At 35.0% G+C, this 20,388-nt stretch overlaps 1 protein-coding gene across 1 annotated transcript; it reads right to left on the bottom strand.

Moving 5' to 3' along the window:
- Positions 1–6,147: 6,147 nt before the first annotated feature.
- Positions 6,148–9,597, bottom strand: LOC103422027 (trihelix transcription factor DF1-like). The gene is made up of 2 exons (XM_008360066.4): positions 8,920–9,597; positions 6,148–8,315 (listed from the first exon to the last, which is right to left on the bottom strand). Exons 1-2 carry the CDS (start codon positions 9,204–9,206, stop codon positions 6,608–6,610), a joined length of 1,995 nt encoding a protein of 664 aa, XP_008358288.2. The 5' UTR covers positions 9,207–9,597; the 3' UTR covers positions 6,148–6,607.
- Positions 9,598–20,388: the final 10,791 nt, after the last annotated feature.

The following is a 20,388-nucleotide window of genomic DNA, read 5'->3' as shown; positions in this document are numbered from 1 at the left end:
GGGACAAAATCTTATAAAGTATGAGAAACTTTTGGTGGTTGGTATATGAGATGATGAGCTAGAATAGATTTTTACTCAAAAACTCCAATAATACTTGCACTAAAATGTGGCGAATAGATAGTAACAAACATGTCATTCGAGATGTTCAAATATAAGACTACTAAACAGTAAATGGAATGGTAGTACAACTGAAATTGTAAATCTAACAACAGGTTTGGATTTAAAATTCTTCAGTTAAACTCTTACTCTATCAAGGGTTCTACTTTCTGAAAAAAAAAAAAAACTAGGAAATAATTGGCCTCAATGAATACGAATAGTTGTACATTGTCGTAATCGCAGATAAACATCAAACATCGGTGGCAGATATGACAGTTGTCCCCACTAAAAATGTCGTCACTAAACCTAGTTCATTAATATTTGAACTGATAACCTAACTAAAGGGTATTCTGGATAAGCAAAAAGACATGATATATGCTTTTCTTGTTGTTTGCGTATTCTACTTGTTTATTATGGCTTGCACCTTACAGTAACTTATCATCATATTATATGCAACCTTGAGAATAAGGTTGTCTAGTTTCTTTCCACACAAATCTTAAAGTTGTTTGGGTTAATATTTAGCTTTGGGCTTAAAGGAATGAAAGCCTAGAACCAAGCCCAAATACCCATCTCAAGGCAAGATGATGGCTCCCCATTTAATGCAAAGGTTAGGTGCTTATATGAGAAGTGACAACCGAGGGAAATCCACCTACTCTTAGCCCAAAAGCACTTTTTGAAGGGCAAAACATGTAAAAATGTTGATGACTCACTACCTTTCAGTTGTTTTCGAGCAAGAGCAGAAACAGTACAGTCGGGTTAATTCGCCTATAAATAGGGGAAGATGGCCCAGAGACAAAGACACTCAACCAATCAAACAAACAAACATACAACTTGCCTCTCAGTCAAGCGAATATCCAGAAAGCTGTGCTTTATCCAGATTCTGCACCCTTTTAGCCTTAGACTTCCTTTAGAAAGACATATTTTGTCTATGTAAAAGCTCTGCTACCTTTTCCAAATGTTGTAGTATCGATTATTTTGTGTAAACCCATTGACCTTTCATTCATCTTTCAGTACCTAACCCTTTAGAACTACAACAAAGAAGAGATTGCAAGACGTTTAACCTTGCCCGACAAGGTGAAATCTTGCCCACCTCTCTTTGTTTTGTCTTTCAATTAATAGATCTGTTGTTATAATGTATTCCCCAGTACATATTCAAGTCATTTCTAGTCTTTTGATGATCCAAAGTACCATCAGTTCTCAAATCTGGTTCACTTAGTGGTTTTATTGTCATAAGAAGATTAAAAGTGATTAAAACTGATGACTTGATCAGATCTTGATCTCCACCCTTTAAGCATACACGATAAAGAACTAAAAGTCCTTGATCTCAAGGCATAGAAAAGAACTTAATGTAGACTTAACCCATCTACGACAATCCTTTGATAACAAGAAGTCAGAATAACTTGGGGCACAAGTTATCGGTTTAAATACACTTATTCTACATCTGCCATACAGAGATGGCAGTGGCATACCTTAGCACTTAGTTTTGATTGAGAGCCTCAAGACCTACACCTAAGGCCCCACAAAGGCACTTTTCAGAACTAACTTTGTCTTCCTCTTGCAGCATCTCGGCAAGCAGGAGCCCGCCAATCAACCAAAGTGCCAACTCCTTGGGGAGCTGTGTGCTCGAGCTAACGACCCTTCCTCGCGAGATTTCCTGCCCAAACAGAAGTTATAGTGTGCGGCTCGTTTAGAAATATTTTTGAAATGATCGAAAGTGTTTTTAGATAAAATATTTTAGGATTTTAAAGTGAAGTGCTTACAAGAAACCCATAATATGTTATTCTAATAAAAAAAAAACACTTCAAGTGACCCTTTAAGATTCACTTGCATTTTTTCTTAAGAATGATTTCAAAAGCATTTTCATCAAAAGCGTTTACAGCCATTTTAAAAACACATCTAAATGACCATTTAATAATACAAACAAATTAAAGAGAGATATTTAGCTAGGAAAGTCCATTCTTGAAACTAGCTTCATTGTGTTGCGATCACAAACAACAATACTTGGTACAATGAAAGGTAATAATAACAGTGTTCTAAAAATGGGCCTAGGTGGCGCCTAGGCATTGGGCAGTGAAGTGCCGACCCGATTGGGTGCCAAACGGTGGACAAAATCGGGGTATTGTTAGGCACTCGCCTGGGCCCTCCTAGGCGTTCCTAGTCGGTGTCTAGGTGGTGGTGCTAGGCGGTTCTCCCAGTCGCCTTCCACATCTGGTCGCACCAAAAAATTGCAGATTCGTTGAGAAATCTGACGAGGGAGAGAGACGGAGAAGGAGAGGGGGAGAAGGAGAGAGGGAGAAAGATCGGGCAGACAGGGAGAAAGATCGTGCAAAAAGGGATGGAGGTTGAAATGGATTATTTGCTACAAAGAGGGGATAGAAGAGAGAGATTGCAGATGAGATTTGAAATAAAAATGGGGGTACAGCTATTGTTTTGCTAGGGTTCTTAGGGGTTTTTTTTTATTATTAATAGTTTTTGACAATTTATTTTAACAATTATATCAGGCCCAACATCTTTTTTAAGGAATAAAGCCCAACACTAAGTAATAACTTAAATTCAATGGGCTTAACAATACTTAATGTCCATATGTTATGATAAATATTTATTTTTCTATGTTTTGCATTTTAATTTTTTTTTCAAATTTTATATACAAGCAAGGTTTTTTAAGTGTAAATATGCACTTATTTATCTATTATATAACAAATTTATTTAAAAAATACAAATTCGCCTAGCCCGCCTAAGTGCCTAGACACTAGGCTCCATCTTTTCGCCTAATTAACGCTTAGCGTCTTTTAGAACCATGAATAATAATAAGAATTTGTTTAACATCAAGTGATCAAGTTTCAGGAGTCTCAGGTACCCTATAAAATTCCTTATATTATTGATGTTAACTACTACTCTATCCCATTCTATGGGCATGAAACAAAGTTAGTACCAAATGCTTTGGGTCTAAGGCATAAGATAAAATCTACAAATACGCCTTTAGTTACTTTCAAGATACGTTTTAAAAGACGTTATCAAAATATCTTATATGTTACGTTATATGACATATATTTAGTGGTTAGTTTATGCTAAAAACTTAATATGCGAAAATTCTAGGGTAACCAATATATGACATATTCTTAACGGTTAGATATGTGTTAAAGAATTTAGGCATACATCTCCAAGACTGAAAAAAAATCTTGATGTTTGTATATATCAAAACTAACTTGCTTAATTACTAATTAAGGTTTAATTTGAAGACTATAATCTGCATTAAAGTGAAAATTTTCTCCTCATTTTGTTTTATATTTTTTTGGACAAGATGCTGTCACTAAAATTCGAGGAGGAAGGAGTTTTATGGATGTATATATATTGATGGTAACATCTGCTTTTATATCTTAGACTGTAGCATTGAGTACGTTTCAGAATATTTATTCGTATACATCCACACAGCCAGGCCAATCAATTTGCGGGGCACTTGATCACCAATACCATGCATGTATATTCAAGAAATTCACGGTATTGTTATATGATGCACAAAGTGATATGGTTTGCACAATCAAAGGAAGTGTACCTTCGTAATGGTGAGTTGATATCCTTTATGGAACTCACTGTACGGAGCTTGCCATTAAATTTGGACCGTTCAAGATAGAAAGAGGTTCAAGTCTTTGGTTTGTGTGAGGTGGGTTATCAGATTGAGTTAATGAAAATCGTCAAATTTAATTTGAGAGCTCTAAATTTGCCGGTCCTTGACCTTCAAACAATGAGATCCAGAAAGAATCTCAATTCTATAATTCTGATGCACTGATGCTATTATTGTATTTCTTTTATTTTATATCGTTGCTCTTGTTAGTTTTCTGATAAATCAAACACACATTAGTAAAAGAAATCAATTTTGTATTTTTTTATATACTCGCACGCGGTGTTGGAGAACAATTCAGAAATAATAAAATTAACAGAAATAACAGAAATCGAAATTCTAATACTTTATTAACCAAAAATATTTGCTATACAAAATGAAATACAGAAATAAGTACATGAATCAAAATGGTACTAACTTGATTACAACAAGTAGAGGCTAGCGCAAAAGCTATGTCCTTCAAACAGTATTTCCGTCTCATTCTTGTGCTTGTGATTCTACAACGTCTGCTTGACCAGGATATAACTACGAAATCCTACAACTCGCACTGGATTATAGAATTCTAGCGATTTGCTTTGTGTGTTTACTCTCTGGAAAGTTTGTACAGAAGAGAAGGAGGAAGAAAAGATGATTTCTAATGGAACTGAGACTCCATTTATATAGGTTATTTCATACCTCTTCAAATACCTTTTGGATGTATATAAAGCTACATAAAGAGTTGTGTCTATTAATCAAAACGTTTTTAATTAAAAACTTAATTCGAATTTATAATTAATGATTTGATTAATTTTAATTCTTAAGCCCCAAGGGCCAAGGGCCTTGTCTTGATTAATTAATATTAATTTATAATCAACAAGCCTAATCCACACAATTAGTGGCTCAAGTCTCAATCCTCATTTCAAATAGTCCAACACATAATCACTAATAAAGGCGACTAACTTAATATAAGGACCTCAAGTTCCCTTGAGTTCCCCGATGTGGGACTAAAGGAGCTCAAAAACTCCAACATGCGGTAGCCATATTAACTTTCTAAATAATTAGTAAGCGTTTTATTTTTTGGACAATTAGTAAGCGTTATATACACAAATATTGGATGTTATACCTTGGAAGGGGGAACAGATGAACTTTTATCATAAGTATATGAATTTACTATACTACGAGAATTTTTTCATTCTCTCCAATCCCAACTCCTCTTTGTTGTTGTCTAGGCTAAAATTTAGGATCTCAAAACTCCTTAGAAATTTATACCCCACACAAGTTTCACTTATTAAATTAGATTTGTGATTCTTTTTCACTTATAATTGAAAATTTTCAAGTTCGACTAACATGCATAATCGAAATGACGTATAATATTTATGTTGAATTTCATACTTAATTATGACTTACTCATTATTTAGCTTAATCTATTTCACCCCAGTAATGAGGATCTAAGTATTATCGAATATACAAAGGCTTAAGAAATATGAAGATTCGGTGGGATCCCTATAAATAAGAATACATGTGATATTGTGGCATATCGTGGATAGCTCCATCCTGTTGTAAAGGGCTAGCAAATTGTCCTCTCATTTTAAGCTGTTGTGCACCATACGAATCGGAGCCATATTAATAGAGAACTTTCAGTGACCTTGTTTGTCTGCAAACATTAATTAATTCAATCCCTTAACATAATACATATATACGAGCTAAACTTTCTTGAAATAGATTTCGTTCCGCTGTTTATGAAGAGGGATAGATAGTGTCCTAGTATAAATGGTTCGTGATCATGAATTAACTATATAGCACTCTTGCTACATGGTTAATACATGTTCACAAAACAATCGATACAAGGTAATCGATACAAGGTTACTATCTTATATCACTCCATAAACTGTAGAGCAGGATACCTTTTAATGATTGCATTTCAATGGTCCACTATCAACATTACTGATATGGGTCTTAACTTAACCACCTATTACTAAGTATTGGATTTTATCACAAAATATCTCGATAATATTAGAAATGAAATCCTTCATATCTTAATTATACATTTTTTTTGTTACATGCCGATGTGGAATCCTATTTTCCAACACATACCAAACCTAAATGTGAGTGACTATAAATTTCTTAACAAGAAAATTGAAACATTTTAGTTTTCTTTGGAGAAGTATTTAGTTATGTCTAATAATATAAAAATATGTGTACATTTTTTTGTCTACACCGTATTACTAGCACAAAACATCACAGTAGTGTTGTACCTGTACTCTTTCCTGCCCTAACTTTCTCAATCTCTCTTAATCAAATAATTCTCAGTAAAAGTTTGAACTGAAAGTAAATTTTGATATAAATAGACTAGAACAAAGACTAGTAAGTAGTCAACAAATTATTACTCTTGTTGTTAATTTCTGTCAAAGAATTAAAAGAGTGGATGTAAACAAACGAAAAACAAATATAAATGCATCCAGAAAGATACTAATTTATAACTACTTCTCACATTTACACCATCAATCCCAAGAAAAAAAAAAAAAAAAAATATACAACCCTAGTTGAAAACTGTCTATTATTTATTTTTTGGAACTCGAAGTTGATAATCCCTCTTTATCTCTTCCTTCCTCATGACCTTATTTATTTAAAGAGAATAAATAAATAAATTATAAATAAACATTTTATAACTTGATGACTGACTATACCCCTCCTCTCAACACTCAACACTCACCTTCACCATTTGCCTTTCTTTTTTAAATTTCTTCCCAATTTGTGTATATTTTTGCTTTGCATGTTACTCTTCTCCAAACACAAAATTCAGGACCCGCCACATTGTATTTGACCCACTTACCCGTCCGAAAGCCCTGCAAAATCTGACCTACTTTCTTTGAATCCATGTTCTATTGGCCTTTTTCTCAAGTTGTGACTCACTCACTCAGCTGTTGCTGCACCCACTGGAGCTGGTTTGTTTGCCACTATCTCGTAATTCCCATCACCTTCATCATAATCCTCCTCCTCCTCTCCATCCTCCTCCTCGTCATCGTCATCGCCGATATTGTTCTCTTTATCTTGCTGGTCATGATGATCGTCCCCTTGGTTCTGATGATGGTCAATACCCATCATTAGTCCCTGATGGTCTTGCTGCTGCGGTGGCGGCGGCTGAGGTGGCCATTGCTGCTCCGGCCTCACCATCAGAGGCACCGAGTTCTCGGGCTTGAATTGGCTCGAAGAATTAATAGTACTAGTACTATTGACATTGTTCTGATCGAACTTGTTCCTCTCTCTATACAAACTATCCAGCTGGTGAAAGTAGGGACATGTCTTCGAATCCTCGGGCCTTTTCTTGTTGCTTTCCTTCACTTTCTTGAAGTACTTGTTAATGTTCTCCCACTTCTCTTTGCACCTTTTTGCGTTCCGGTTGTATCCGAGCTTCCTCATTGCTCCTGAGATTTCCTCCCAGAGTGGCCCTTTCGGTCCATTCTCTTGGTACTTAGAATCAAGGCTGGTTCTCAGCTTGATCAACGCTTGTACCTCCACTTTCGGCCATCTTGATGAGCTTGGCGGCATCATCAAATTATCGTTCTCCCCATTGTTGTTTGATTTCGGAACAATGTCAATGTTCATCGCAGTCTGTTGTGGTTGTGCTTGTGGTGGTGGTGGTGCAGGCTTCCGCGGTGGAGGCAGTGGCGCTGGTTGTAACAGCAGCAGCTGTGATTGGTTCGGCATGCTTTGGTGTTGGTTTTGGTTTTGATTTTGCTGCTGCTCAGATACCCTTTGCAAGAATGACATGACAGCGGCATCTTTGGCTGCGGTGATTGATCTTTCTTGGGCTAGAATCTCGCGCTCTCTTTTGATTCTTGCCATCTCTTGCATTCTCCAAGCTTCTTCCCTTACCATTCTTTCTTGTTCGCGTTTCTCGATTGTCTCCAAGAATCTCTTCTGGAGGTCCTCTTGCTTCTGGATCACATCCTTCATTAGTCTCTCGAAGAATTCCTTCCATTTTCTCTTCTTCTTGGCCCGCCCTTCCAACTCCTCGTCGGACGAGGTGGAGGAAGAGGTGGAATTGGAAATGATGTCGGTGGGTATGGCTGTGAAAGACGTTGGGAATCCAGTGTGCTGCTGCTGCTGATGTTGGTTGGCATTGGTTGTAGGGTTTGCTGTTGTTGGTTGATGCGGCGGAGGTTGTGGCGGTGGTGGAAGAACTATAGGGTTTGTCGGTGGGAATGAACTGGGGAGTGTGAGTTTATTAAGTGTTGGTGTTGCAATGCCTTGAGAGTACACATTATTAATTGTAGGGTGCGGTGCAGCTGACGATGGAACAGTAGTACTAGTTGTAGTAGTACTACTATTAAGATGAAAAATTGTTGGAGGAGGGTTAGCCATTGCCGTTGTTGTCATTGTTGCCGCGGCCGCCGCCATAGGCTGATGAGGCTTCCGTTGATGATGATGAGAAGTACTAGTACTGCCCGGGGTCGGAGGTTGATTTTCGAAGGCGTTTAACTGGTCGAAAAACCGATAAGTCTTGCCTTCAGACTTGCCGGTGCGGCCTTCTTTGGTTCTCCTGTGGTACTTGTAGACATTCTCAAACTTCTCCTTGCATTTCTTGGCGCTTCGATGATAGCCAACCGCTGCAAGCTTCCTGAACGATATGAAAACAACAGTTGCACAAAAATCAAAACACACACAAATTAATAATTAAATATGTTAATTGTCTATCTTGAATTCAGCAACAAAAACAAAGTATTTCCACATAAAATTACAGTAGTACTATTCCACTGAGAAAAATTATGATAAATAAATATGTAAGAAATTAGCATCCAGCTAACGCTGGCAGGAATATATCAGATATATATACATGCATGTAAGAAAGACTAGAAAGAGATTCATTGATGAAAGACAGAAACCTTTTCTGGAAATTGTATGACCCAATTGTTGAAAGAATTTATTCCATTTGTTTTAAATTTTTCTATATTTTTTGAGGAATTTATTAATATTCCCATTGTTGACACTGTAATTTCTTCAGATGGACCATGGAGAGGTAGAAATTAAAACCAAATGAAAAGACACAAAAAAATGAAAAAATAAAATAATTACCCAAAAGAGTAATTAAACAAAGTGAAGGACTTGAAATGGATCATAAGCAAACAAAAAATAAAATTAAAAAGGTATATAGTACAAAGAAATGAAAATTTCTATCAGTGCTCCTCAGATCTCAATTAAAATATATCGTAATTAAAATTAACCTGGAAACCTCTTCCCATAAAGGACCTTTAACACTTGCATCACGAAAGGCGACGTCCATGTCAGACCGTATTTGCAAGAGAGCTAAAGTCTCTTGGCGCGGCCACCGGTTGCCACCGAAGCTCCTCTCACCACCTCCTGAAAGTTCCTCATGACCACCTCTGAACGTTTCTTCACCTGAATTATTATTCGAGCCATCGCCGCCACCGCTTTCAGGAGCTGCCACAGCCACGGCCGCAGCATCGCGGCTGGTGGAGCTCCCTAACACACCAGTTGAGTCCCCCAGCATAGGACCAGCTGGTCTACTTCGCCTTTTTCTTCTTTTATTCCCCTCTGGCTACAACAAAACTAACAATTACGACTTACAGCAGATGGAAGTTTATAACCAAAACATGTCACTCACGAAAGAGAGAGATGGTGAATTCTGTACAGAAGGGTTTTAAGAAGACGGGTGTAGGGTGAAGTTATTAATTTATTTCGGTGGGATCTGCTTCTCGATCTCAAGGAACATGTTTTTCTTTTCCCTTTTTTATTTTTTTTTATTTTTATATATATACATATATATCTTCTTCTTCTTCTTCTTCTTTTCTTTTTTGCTGTGGAATCTTTTGGTTTTATTTTTTTCTGTGTAAGTTGGTAAAAAGAAACAAAACATTTTTGGATCATTTTCCTTATTTTTCAAAATTTGAAAAATACATTATTACATATATAACGTGTGGTGGAACCAGCATGGGATCATTAGTTGTATTAGATCCCAACAACTTTAAAAACTCCGTGTATATTTGTATTTATGGTATTTGACTTTTTAAACAGTTAGGGCAAACTAAATTACAAGCTTCTTTGCCTACTTCTTCTTCTATTTTTTCCTACCATCCTTGTCTTCTCTTTCTCTCTTCTTGTGTGTAACTCTATTGGGCGCACCAAATGCTCGATGAAATATTTCAGTTGACAAGTTTTGATAATCTTCAACATTACTCAACAGTTTCCTATAGCCACTCTTGACAAGCCTCTCCAAATCATAGTAGTTGTTGACATATGTTGTTATAAGCCTTTGGCATATGGTGGCAATAATCGACAAGTTCCTATTAGTTGCTCCACGAAATGGTCCAATAAAGTTTTTTGTCAAAATCATGACCAATTATTTGAAAATTATGGCTCCGCCACTGTATATGGCCTACCAAACAGATTGTGTTGTGTCAAATTCGTTATCTTAAAGAGTTTTTAATAGGGGATCCACTAACAGCGGGGTTCGTTAATGGGTCAATTCATTTCGTGTCGGGTATAACGAGTCATGTAAGTAATTGACATGCCTAATATCTAGGTCTAACAAACAATATCTTATTGCATTCTTAACAGGTCACCCAATAATGATCTGACTCGTTAATAAGCTCTTAATGAATAATCCGATAACAACTCGACTTGTTAACGAATTCACTTGAAATTTATTATGTTTGTTTCAGTTCTTGTCAGGTTAACAAATCATGCAAAAAAAAATTATCAATCATAATGTATATATATGTAGACAGAGATTATTCTTTCTTCGGTGGTAGCGTTACAACAGACATTTTTTAACAGCAGCGCAAAGAGACGATGATCAATAAGTTGGTTTTCGTCTGTCCAGCTAAATTTAGTTAAAAGCCGGCCCATCTAGGTCAGCTTTTTTTCTCTTTCCTTTTTATTTTTATTGTTATCTTTATCTTTTCTTTCTTTTAAGGATATTTTTTAATTTTCTATTTATTTATATAATATTTTTGAGGCTCATCAGATCAGGCTCAGCAGCTTTGCTTTTTTGGGGGCTGTTTTTGGAGTTCAGTGGCCGTTGGCTACAATTTGGTTGAAATTATTATTTTACTCCCGACGTGAGTCCCATTGAGCTTTAATCATTGAAAGCTAATCTGATGACGTATGTTTTTATTGGATCAGTACAATTGCAGATCTAGGTTTGTTTAAATGTAATTCAGAGTTTTTGTACTTAATTATGTAAATCTTGGATATACCAAAACACCCTTGGTTTGGAAAATTTACAAAGATTAGAAAAAGTTATTAGTATGATATTGTTGACCAGATATAAAACGAGCGAGATTAATGTGAAATCAACTCATGCAAGTGAATTTCCTCTGTGTTAGATATCCTTATATACATTTTTTTAAGAGTACTTATATACATTTTTTGTAACTCGAGATCTGGTTTATACTAAATTAATAAAAATTATGGAGACGGATTTGAACTTGGTTGTAGAAGTAAGAGCATACCGTTCTAACCTTAGCTGAACTAACCTTTTCATTTGTTTGACTTTTTAAAAAAAAAAAATTGGAAATTTTTTCTAAACTCTATTTTATTATTTTATAACCATAATTAAAATCATGTTATTAAAGAACAAATATATAAGCTAAGACTAGTAAAAGTTAGAAATTAAAAAATTAAAATTTAATAGTTCAAAGTTCAAAGTTCAAATTATTTATATTCTGGAGCACTGTTAAATTTATGCATATACTCCAATTCAAAAAGTAATAACATATAAGAAAAATGGCCTCAAATATTTTTCAACTTGTTGGGTGGAAGTATAACTGTAGAATATGTTGCCCAAGGGACCTCTTGTGATTGTGACAATCAAAGTTTGACAAAATTTTATTCTCCCAATTGAGCAAAAAAATATTTTTCAATAATAATTTGTTATCTTAAACAGAAATGTTAAGGAGATTCTCTCAAAAGTGAGACTTTTCATACTCTTTGTAAACTTATATTTTTTGCACAATTTTTATAATATAGACACGAAAATTGACGTCAAATTGTGAGGTAACAGGAAATCACGTTTTAAGAGAGTCCCCTTAGTATTTTTCTATCTTAAAAGAGACATTTTGGAGTGGGATCCACTGTTGGAATTAGTTGAATTAATCTTTCTTTGGTTAGATGTAGGTCATGTTATTAGGCCAAAGCCATTTATGAAAAGAAGTAAATGGTGGCCAATTTTTCAGTTGGGTACCTACCACAATAAATTGTGTGGAAATTTCGACGGCCCTGATCTAATCATCACCGATGATGAAATTTTTGGGACCATTAGCTTGTAATTTATTTCCATGTTTTTCTAATTGTGTCATGATCAAAGAATTGTAGCCGTACATACACAATTTGTGCCACGACTGTGTATACTATTACTAACGTTACGTTTCACCTTCGTATTTTAAATTCCACTTAGAAATGGAATGTGACTTTTGCTTTTTGGCGATGAGGTTGTTGGGACTTGCAAGCTAGTTTTCTTATTTTTTGCATTTGGTGTGTCAAATGTGTAATAATGGACGTAGTATTAATAATATGGACCATTCATGTATTAAAAAGTTATTATTCAATAAAATACCTTGCACGTTATCAGGGATGGCGTCAATAAAGGACCAGAGTGGTTTCGAGGCTATTTTAACTATGATGTAAGAAATTTCTCTTTGGGCCCAAACTTGCAATTGTTGTGAGACATGAGAAAGAAGATAGATTGTTCGTCGTGAAGAAGTTGAGTTGAACCACGTCGTTGTTTTTAGAATCTAACAGTTTTGTCCTCTAACAATTATATTGTTTTTGTGTTTGTAGTTTAATGAAACGGTGAGTTTATACATGGGATTTTATATTTTATATTTTAATATTATTTCTAAGGCAACTTAATCATCTATTATTTGCATGCCTCATTAATGCCCTCATTCTACCAAACGATGCAAACCATAATTTTTTTTTTATGTTCTTACCATATATATATATTTTTATTTTTTTAGTTGTTTTACTAAGTTGTGTTGCACAATTCTTTTGATTTTCTCTATTTAGATTTAATAGGCCTTTCACTTTTGTGAAGATTGCTTTAATTGCTCAAGTTATGAGTTTAGTTTTTGTTTCATACATATATGAAAGGTTTTTCCTCACATAAAATCCTAACTCCACCGCTACATGTTATGCAGTCACGCATTTACGTTGAATAAGACTTATGTATTCTTTCTAAACTTTCAAATAATAACTTAGAGTTATATGTTCTAGTTACAAATATGACATCACATGTCAAATTGGTAGATAACCCTCAAAAACTCCGTAAAGGATAGCTCACGAACTTGAAAAGTATGTTAGATGCGTGAGATGTTAAACGAAGTGTCTTTTATTGAGTTTATTAAAAAGGTTATTTATTAATGTAATTTATTACCATGGTTAGGAATTCCGTGCCAAACAAATAAAACTTCATCATTGTGCAATTAGTATGTAACACCATTCACTCTAGACTAAGCCATAAGGTCAATAAACGAGTTGACCTAGTGGGTTGTAGTTATGGCAGATAGGTCTTTGGGTAGTATTCAATATCGGGGATTTGGATCCTCTCTTGAGCTAATGGAGAGGATCTTCCTGACCAAGTGTTGTGGGCCGTTGGATTTTTATCCAACGGCTACAAACAGGTGTGTCCTTTTAAAGTTATAATAATTATAACCCTTGGATGAAAATCCAATGACCCATAACATTTGGTCAGGAGGATCCTCTCCATTAGCTCAGGAGAGGATTCAATTTCGGAGCTCATCAAAATTCTTGAAAATTCATAACACTCTTAACGTACATGGTGGACTTTTTGGTCAATGATGTGTTATTTTTATCAAACAGTATTCTAAGTGGGCTAAAATATCAAAATGGACTAACAATAATGTAATTCAAATTCGCATTTGACAAGAATCAAACATAAGACTTCTTACTTACAAGTGAAAAGAAATACCACTAAATCACAATATTAAGTGGCGGATTTGAGAAATTGGATTCGGACAAGAAATCAAAGGAAACAAAATCAACTTATAGGGAAAGGAAAGATAGAAAATGGGAAATAAATTTTTTGAAAACTTTACAATTTGCAATCAATTCTGTAACTCAATTATTGAGTTAAAAAAAAAAAAAACAAGTGGACTGCCCAACCCATATAATGCAAGGGAGTGGACCCCCTTAATCAATTAGTCATTGGTGTTCTAGTTAAGATGATATCTGGAACTATCATGACTTCTCATTTTAATTTCTAACAATGAAAGATAATAGAGAGAATCTCAAGTTTTTTTACTGTAAATTATTTTGGTTATTTAGTGAAATTTTTTATTAATATCCTCGTTAAGTAGAGTGGTTGGTTTGACAAAAATATTCTTAAAAATGTGGTCACGTGATTGTTCAGTGACAATTTAACGAAATATTGATAAATTTTCATAAAAAAAACTAAAATAATTTACAACGAAAATACACATAAACCACTTATATTGATTTCTATTGCCAGATACTAAAATAAAGAATTACACCAATATCAGAACTCCTTTTTAACTAAAAAGCAATAAGCCATAATGTACAAATCATCGAAGATCAACTAGTTGTTCAAAGTAATTATACCCGGATTAGTGGCTTCGGTAGTAAGAAAAATGGAAGTTAAACCTAGGGATGACAATATAACCCATCAAATCTAATCCCCGCAAGTAACCCATTTGAATGGTTCGATTTCGGGTATAAAATTTGAGTATTTTACGGTTATGGGTAACCGTCGAGTAAATTTTTCGATTTTGGGTTTGGTTATGGTTATTGGGGTATCCGACCCAAATCCATACCCGAAATCGAACCATTTCATCTATGAATAAAAAAAATATAAATATTTATTATATGAAAAGGGGTTGTTAATAATCATGCATTATTAAATATGAAATTATTTATTTACTTTTATATCATTAATAATAGGAATTATATGCTTATAATTTTTAAAAGTGTAAATGTTTTCTTAGTAACATAAATTTTTAATATTACTTATTAGATGCATTGTATAATAATAGCAATTTATTTAATATCGTTTTTTTTTAATATTCTTCATTTAGTTAATAATATATATAAATATCATAATGAGGAAAACCATTCTCCGATCAAAAATCCGTCACCCGACGGATTCAATTATAGAGAAAATCCGTTCGGGAATTTGAAGGGTTCGAATTTGGGGAAAATAAACGAGTTTTCAGTTGAAGATGACATATCTAAACCCAATCCATCCCGTTGTCATCCCTAATTAAGCCCCAAGAACGTGCAGATTGTCTGATGAGGGTAACATTTTTGGGCCAGCCGCCAACCGAATAGCGTAAGCGATCAGTACAAGCAATAGCAAGGATAAGGGAAGGGGCATATTGGTAAATTGAGTACGCAGAGGTGGAGTAGAACGTGAGGTAAACGTGAAAGGATGAGCACCGTCTATTTTTAATCTTTTTTTGGGACAAGGGTGAATCTTATGTATCGGATAATGATAAAATTAGTTACATTCTCCGTATCTTATCATTTGTTAAAAGAAAATTAACCTTAAAATATACTTTTACTGGCACCACCTAGCCTTCCTTTTTCTTTACGAATGATGTAGGAATAAGATATGCATATAATCACCATAGCACCACAAACTAGCTAAAAGCACTTCTTCTATTTTAGACGTATTAGATTCGATTCTCATAACTTATAAATACGAATTTGAAATCAAATTATGACAGACTTTGTAGCTTAGCCCAGTTTTCAATGTTCAATATCATTGAATAAAATGGATAGGACGTTAACCAAAATCCTTGTTAATGAGACGCAAAAATCATCTTTACCATATCACATTCAACGATAACTTAGTATTGAAAATCACTACAAATACATTTCTCACGTTCGTGTGAATCAAACTTTGAACATTCGCAAACCAAGTTAAGATTGGGTGCAGCTAAGAGCATCTCCACCTGATAGTGGAGGGCAAATGCAATTAGGGAGCAAAGACAATGAAATTGCCCTTACTATTCACTTTAAAAAGTAATGCCTTTGTGCAAGTCACTTGTTTGGAAGAAGCAAGAGCAAGGGCAGGATGATTCAAGGTTTAAGGAGCCCGACGGTCAGTCAATCACTTGTCTAGGGCCTTTCTTGCAGTTAGGCAACTCTTTCCTCTTTGCTTATATGTCCACTCTTTTATGACACTGACTTGGATGGAAAGCGGTTTGGAAGCAACTCTTATAAAAGGGGCACTTACTTTCATTCCTGAAGGCTATCCTAATTTAGGCCTCTCCCTCAAAGGGTTCACCTCGTCATTAGGTAGAGACGCAAGCAGAATATTCAATCATCAACCTAGTCTGTTGGATATCTGCTATTCACAAATTTATTTTTTTATTTTTGTAATGTTTTCTTTTGTCTTATCCTCACGTGTCATTATTGTCGTAGATTTTGTTTAATTTTATATGTTTAATTTGTAAGCGTGTTGAACTTGGTAATATTTTTTAAGTGTGAACTTTGTAAGTTTTTTAATTTTTTTTTGGTAATTCTAATGATTTTTTTTAGAGTTAGCGTAATCCTAGCCTTTGAATTTTTCAATTTTTTGAAATCAAAGACTCACAAAGTCCCATGTGGTGACCCCGCAGAATTTTCGATTTTTTAATCGTTAGGAATCCAACGGTCTTGATCAACATACCGTTGGAAATCCAACAACTGTAACATCACCAAATTTGAGCCTTTGGCTCTACTGGGCTTCACGGGGGCGCGCCTCTTGTTTTGCTAGGCTTCACGCGGGCGCAAGCCCTGGCTTCAGGATGCAGGGCAGCTGCAAGGGCTACTGCCTTTAGTCCAATTGCCTTCCCCTTTTGTAAATCGGTGGAGGAGTTTTTTTGGGGGTGGAGAGCAATTCAACTCAATTGTAAGGGCAATTGGGTGATGTGTGGAGATGCTCTAAACCAATTGGTCATGCGCACACCAACTAGCTGTTGATTCTAATGATCTTTGGCCGCACTTCATTGCATGGGGTAGGTCTCATGTACTGATGTTGGTTAGGGTTATGTGCAGTGGCGGATCCACAGTGGGGTCATTGGGGTCGCGCGACCCCTTGGAAGCCATGGAAGCAACCTTAGAGACCCCTTGGACTGGTGGTGCGACCCCTGGTGCGACCCCGTTCGCTGCACACCAACTGTTCGACGAAAGGTCGTCGGTCTGGGCAGGTTAGATGAAGAAGACGAAGGCGCTGTGGCGCCAGTTTGTTTTTAAAAAAAAACTGGGCAAAACGACGTCGTTTTGGCCCAGGAAATTTTTTTAAATGACCTGGACAAAACGACGTCATTTTGGGCCAGGTTTAAACAAAAAAAAAATGCCCAGCGTGTCCTAGGCAGGTCTGAACAAAAACAAAAATACCAAGCGTGTCCTTTCGACCTTATTTTGCACAGAGCCTTATTTTTGTGCCTTTGCTAGTGGAACCGAAAGGCTCTGCTTTTTATTTTATTTTTTCATTGTTCTTTGCAGATGTAGAGCTGGAATGTAGGATTTTGAACAAGGATTTTGGAGTAGCTGGTCGCGCTATCCTACCAAGACCCGATGAAATGACGATATGCATGCCGTTTCTGTTAAAAAAAATTTCGCGCTGCGCGCGCTATCCTTAATGACCCCCCAAACATTATTTCCTGGATCCACCACTGGTTATGTGTCATGTACATATTTTTGCAAACGAGTGAAAATATGGTTAGGGTTATGTCTCATGTACATATTTTCGCAAACGAGTGAAAATATGTAGGAATCAACAATTTCAATATGAAATTTATACGATAAAAATATATTAATCACAAGTGAGTGAATAATGGGACTGGTGACAAAGTATTGTCCATCTACAAATATAATTTTACTCCAAATCAATAATTTTATAATAAACATACAACACCATAATAGCAGTAACCTCCAGTTAATTAAGTATTAAACACATATAAAATGTGTGTGTGTGTGTGTATAACGTCATCGTAGCTATGTGAATTAAATTTGGTACATCTTTCAACTAAATGAAAACAACTACCATATATAAAAAACTACTTAACTTGTACAGTACATTACTTATCATGTTTAACCTGGGGATATAAAACTTACTATGGGTTGGGTGGATTGGTTTGCTTGTTTGCTTGGGCGACAAAGGTTTCTATAAACGTTGGATCGAGCGCATAGAATAATATTGATAGTAGCACAGTCGGCAGTTGTTGATTGTACGCCATAATCGACTAATGATAATGTCAAATCAAGTTAATATAAGTATATTTCATTAGAAAACAACGACGTGACAGAATCACAACCGATTGTGCACAACTTGTGCACCAAATAGTAATTGTTTAGTGTCATTATCTGGCCTCATCAACAAATTAATATGTATATACGTTGCTTGTATTATAAAGCAATAGATTTACTAGGTTGTATATATTATATATGTAATATATAAGGGGCGTGTGCTTAGCTGGCAGAACATATATATCTGTAAAATCTGTAGTTGGATAGGATACATAGATAATATATAGATATGCCTTTTCCTGCTTCTGTAAGCTCGCTAGCGAGCTGGGCGTCGAGTGAGATGCCTTCCTTCATATGCCCACCATTTTGTACATATCTCTACCATTCTGTATTTACAGCTTACTACAACGTAAAAACTCTTTTCTCTCTCTCTCTCTCTCTCTCTCTCTCTCTCTCAGAGGAGGAACTCACATGGCACACACGTCGAAATCGTAAAATCTCGTATCAATAAACAATAATATAAACAGTGATAATGCATTCGTATTGTGTAAGTCATTCACACCGAGACGTTAGACTGTTTGCGTTATTATTTTAATCAAGGCATGCATCATGCAGGTAGTGTATAGCAGGCTGCAGCCATTGTATAAATAAATCACAACGAAATCACATGGCAAAGTAATTAACTAATCATAGTTGTAACAATGTTATCAAGGTGATAAGTTAATAACAGAAAGATAATGACGTCGTACTTATGGTCGGGTTGAGACTATCAAGAATATACATAGACCAATAATAAATAATAACATATATATGATACGTCTCCTGTGAGACAGACTCTAAATCTAATCCAATCATCAATTATTTTGATATTTACTTAATAAAGTGATTTAGATTCACAGTTTTACAAAAATAAAAATAAAAATTTGTACGATATTTTTAGGTGATAAGAGAATATTTACGTATATATATGCAAGCGTATACGCTAATACTGATAAAATGAATTACTATGTTCGTAGTTGTCTTCTACTGCAACAACTTGTAGGAAAAACCAATCTTGGTGACTTGTGAAAGCCAGATATTCTGCTGCACAACTTTAGCCTTTAACATGTAAGAAACTGAAAGAAAAAAAATCAATAATATAAATGAATAGGAACAGAACCGTTTTTTGTGACCGGGTTTAACTACAACGTATACTTCGTACGTAACTGTAATAATATAAAATATTTGTGTTATCGTACCGGTTACCTCACTTACAAGACAAACAAAGGCCTAGAAATAGGAAAGTTTTGGAAATTAATTAAATAAATATTGGGAAACCTTCAAAGACTAACCAGTTGATAAGTTAATACGGTTTTAATTATATGTTTTAGTGCACTCCGAAATGTCATCTCATGCTCTAACTGTATATCGGTAATCACTCAAAGATAACCCTTGCGAAAATTAGCAAAATTCTAAAAACATTATTTCAATATATAAGAAAACCTTCAAACACTAAGGACTCGTTTGGATGTGCTTTTAAAGTAACTGAAAGCGTTTTTGGTGAAAATATTTTTGAAAACAATCCTTAGTAAAAATGTTAATAAATCCTGGAAAAACACTTAGGGCGCGTTTACTAATCCGTAATCAAATTGAGAGGAATTGGATTGAGGAGGAATTGGATTGAGGAGGAATTGAAATGAGGTGGAATCAGAATCAGATTCCTGTTGAAATTGTTTACTAAAACTGTCTGGAATCGGAATACAATTCCATAAAGCTGTTTACTAATTCAGCAGAATCGGAATATAAACCAGTATGATTACTAAAATGTCATTTGTCCCAAATCGAAATTGAGTTCATATAAGTTGTTTACTAATTTAGATGAATTGAAATAAATATCAATATGATTACAAAATTGCCTTCGTTTATTTTATTTTATTTTATTCTATATTTATGTTTATAAACATTTTAATTAGATATTTTTATTTATTTAATTAAAGTAAAGAGTTAAAATATGCACTATTGATTTATTGTGTATAAATTAGATTATACATAGTAATATGAAGGGCAGTGTTGGAATAATCACAACCAAGTGAGGGCATAATTGGTAAAAAAGTCCATTCCCGATTCCCCTCCAATCCAGGAATTGAAATACCTCCCTCTTGTAGGGAGTCCAATTCCTCCAAAATCAGGAGTGGGATTCCCCAATTGGTGTGGACCCCACATGTTTTTTGATTCCCCAAGATTAAGTAAACAAAGGTGTATCCCGTAATCGGAATCCAATTCCATAAATTGATTCCCATTACAGGTACGTAAACGTGCCCTTAAAATGCTTCCTAGAAGAAGCACATTTTTGTAGAAAGCGCTTAAAGTGCTTTTGAAACCCAAAAATATTTTCTCTAAAAGCGTTTTCAGTCATTTTAAAAGTACATCAAAACGAGGCCTAAGCGGTTGATAAGTTAATATGGCGTTTATTACATTTT

This window comes from Malus domestica, chromosome 10, assembly GCF_042453785.1.
Source record: "Malus domestica chromosome 10, GDT2T_hap1".
NCBI lineage: Eukaryota > Viridiplantae > Streptophyta > Magnoliopsida > Rosales > Rosaceae > Malus > Malus domestica.
Note: the sequence above shows the minus strand (reverse complement) of the source record. Positions and strands in the feature narration are given on the sequence as shown.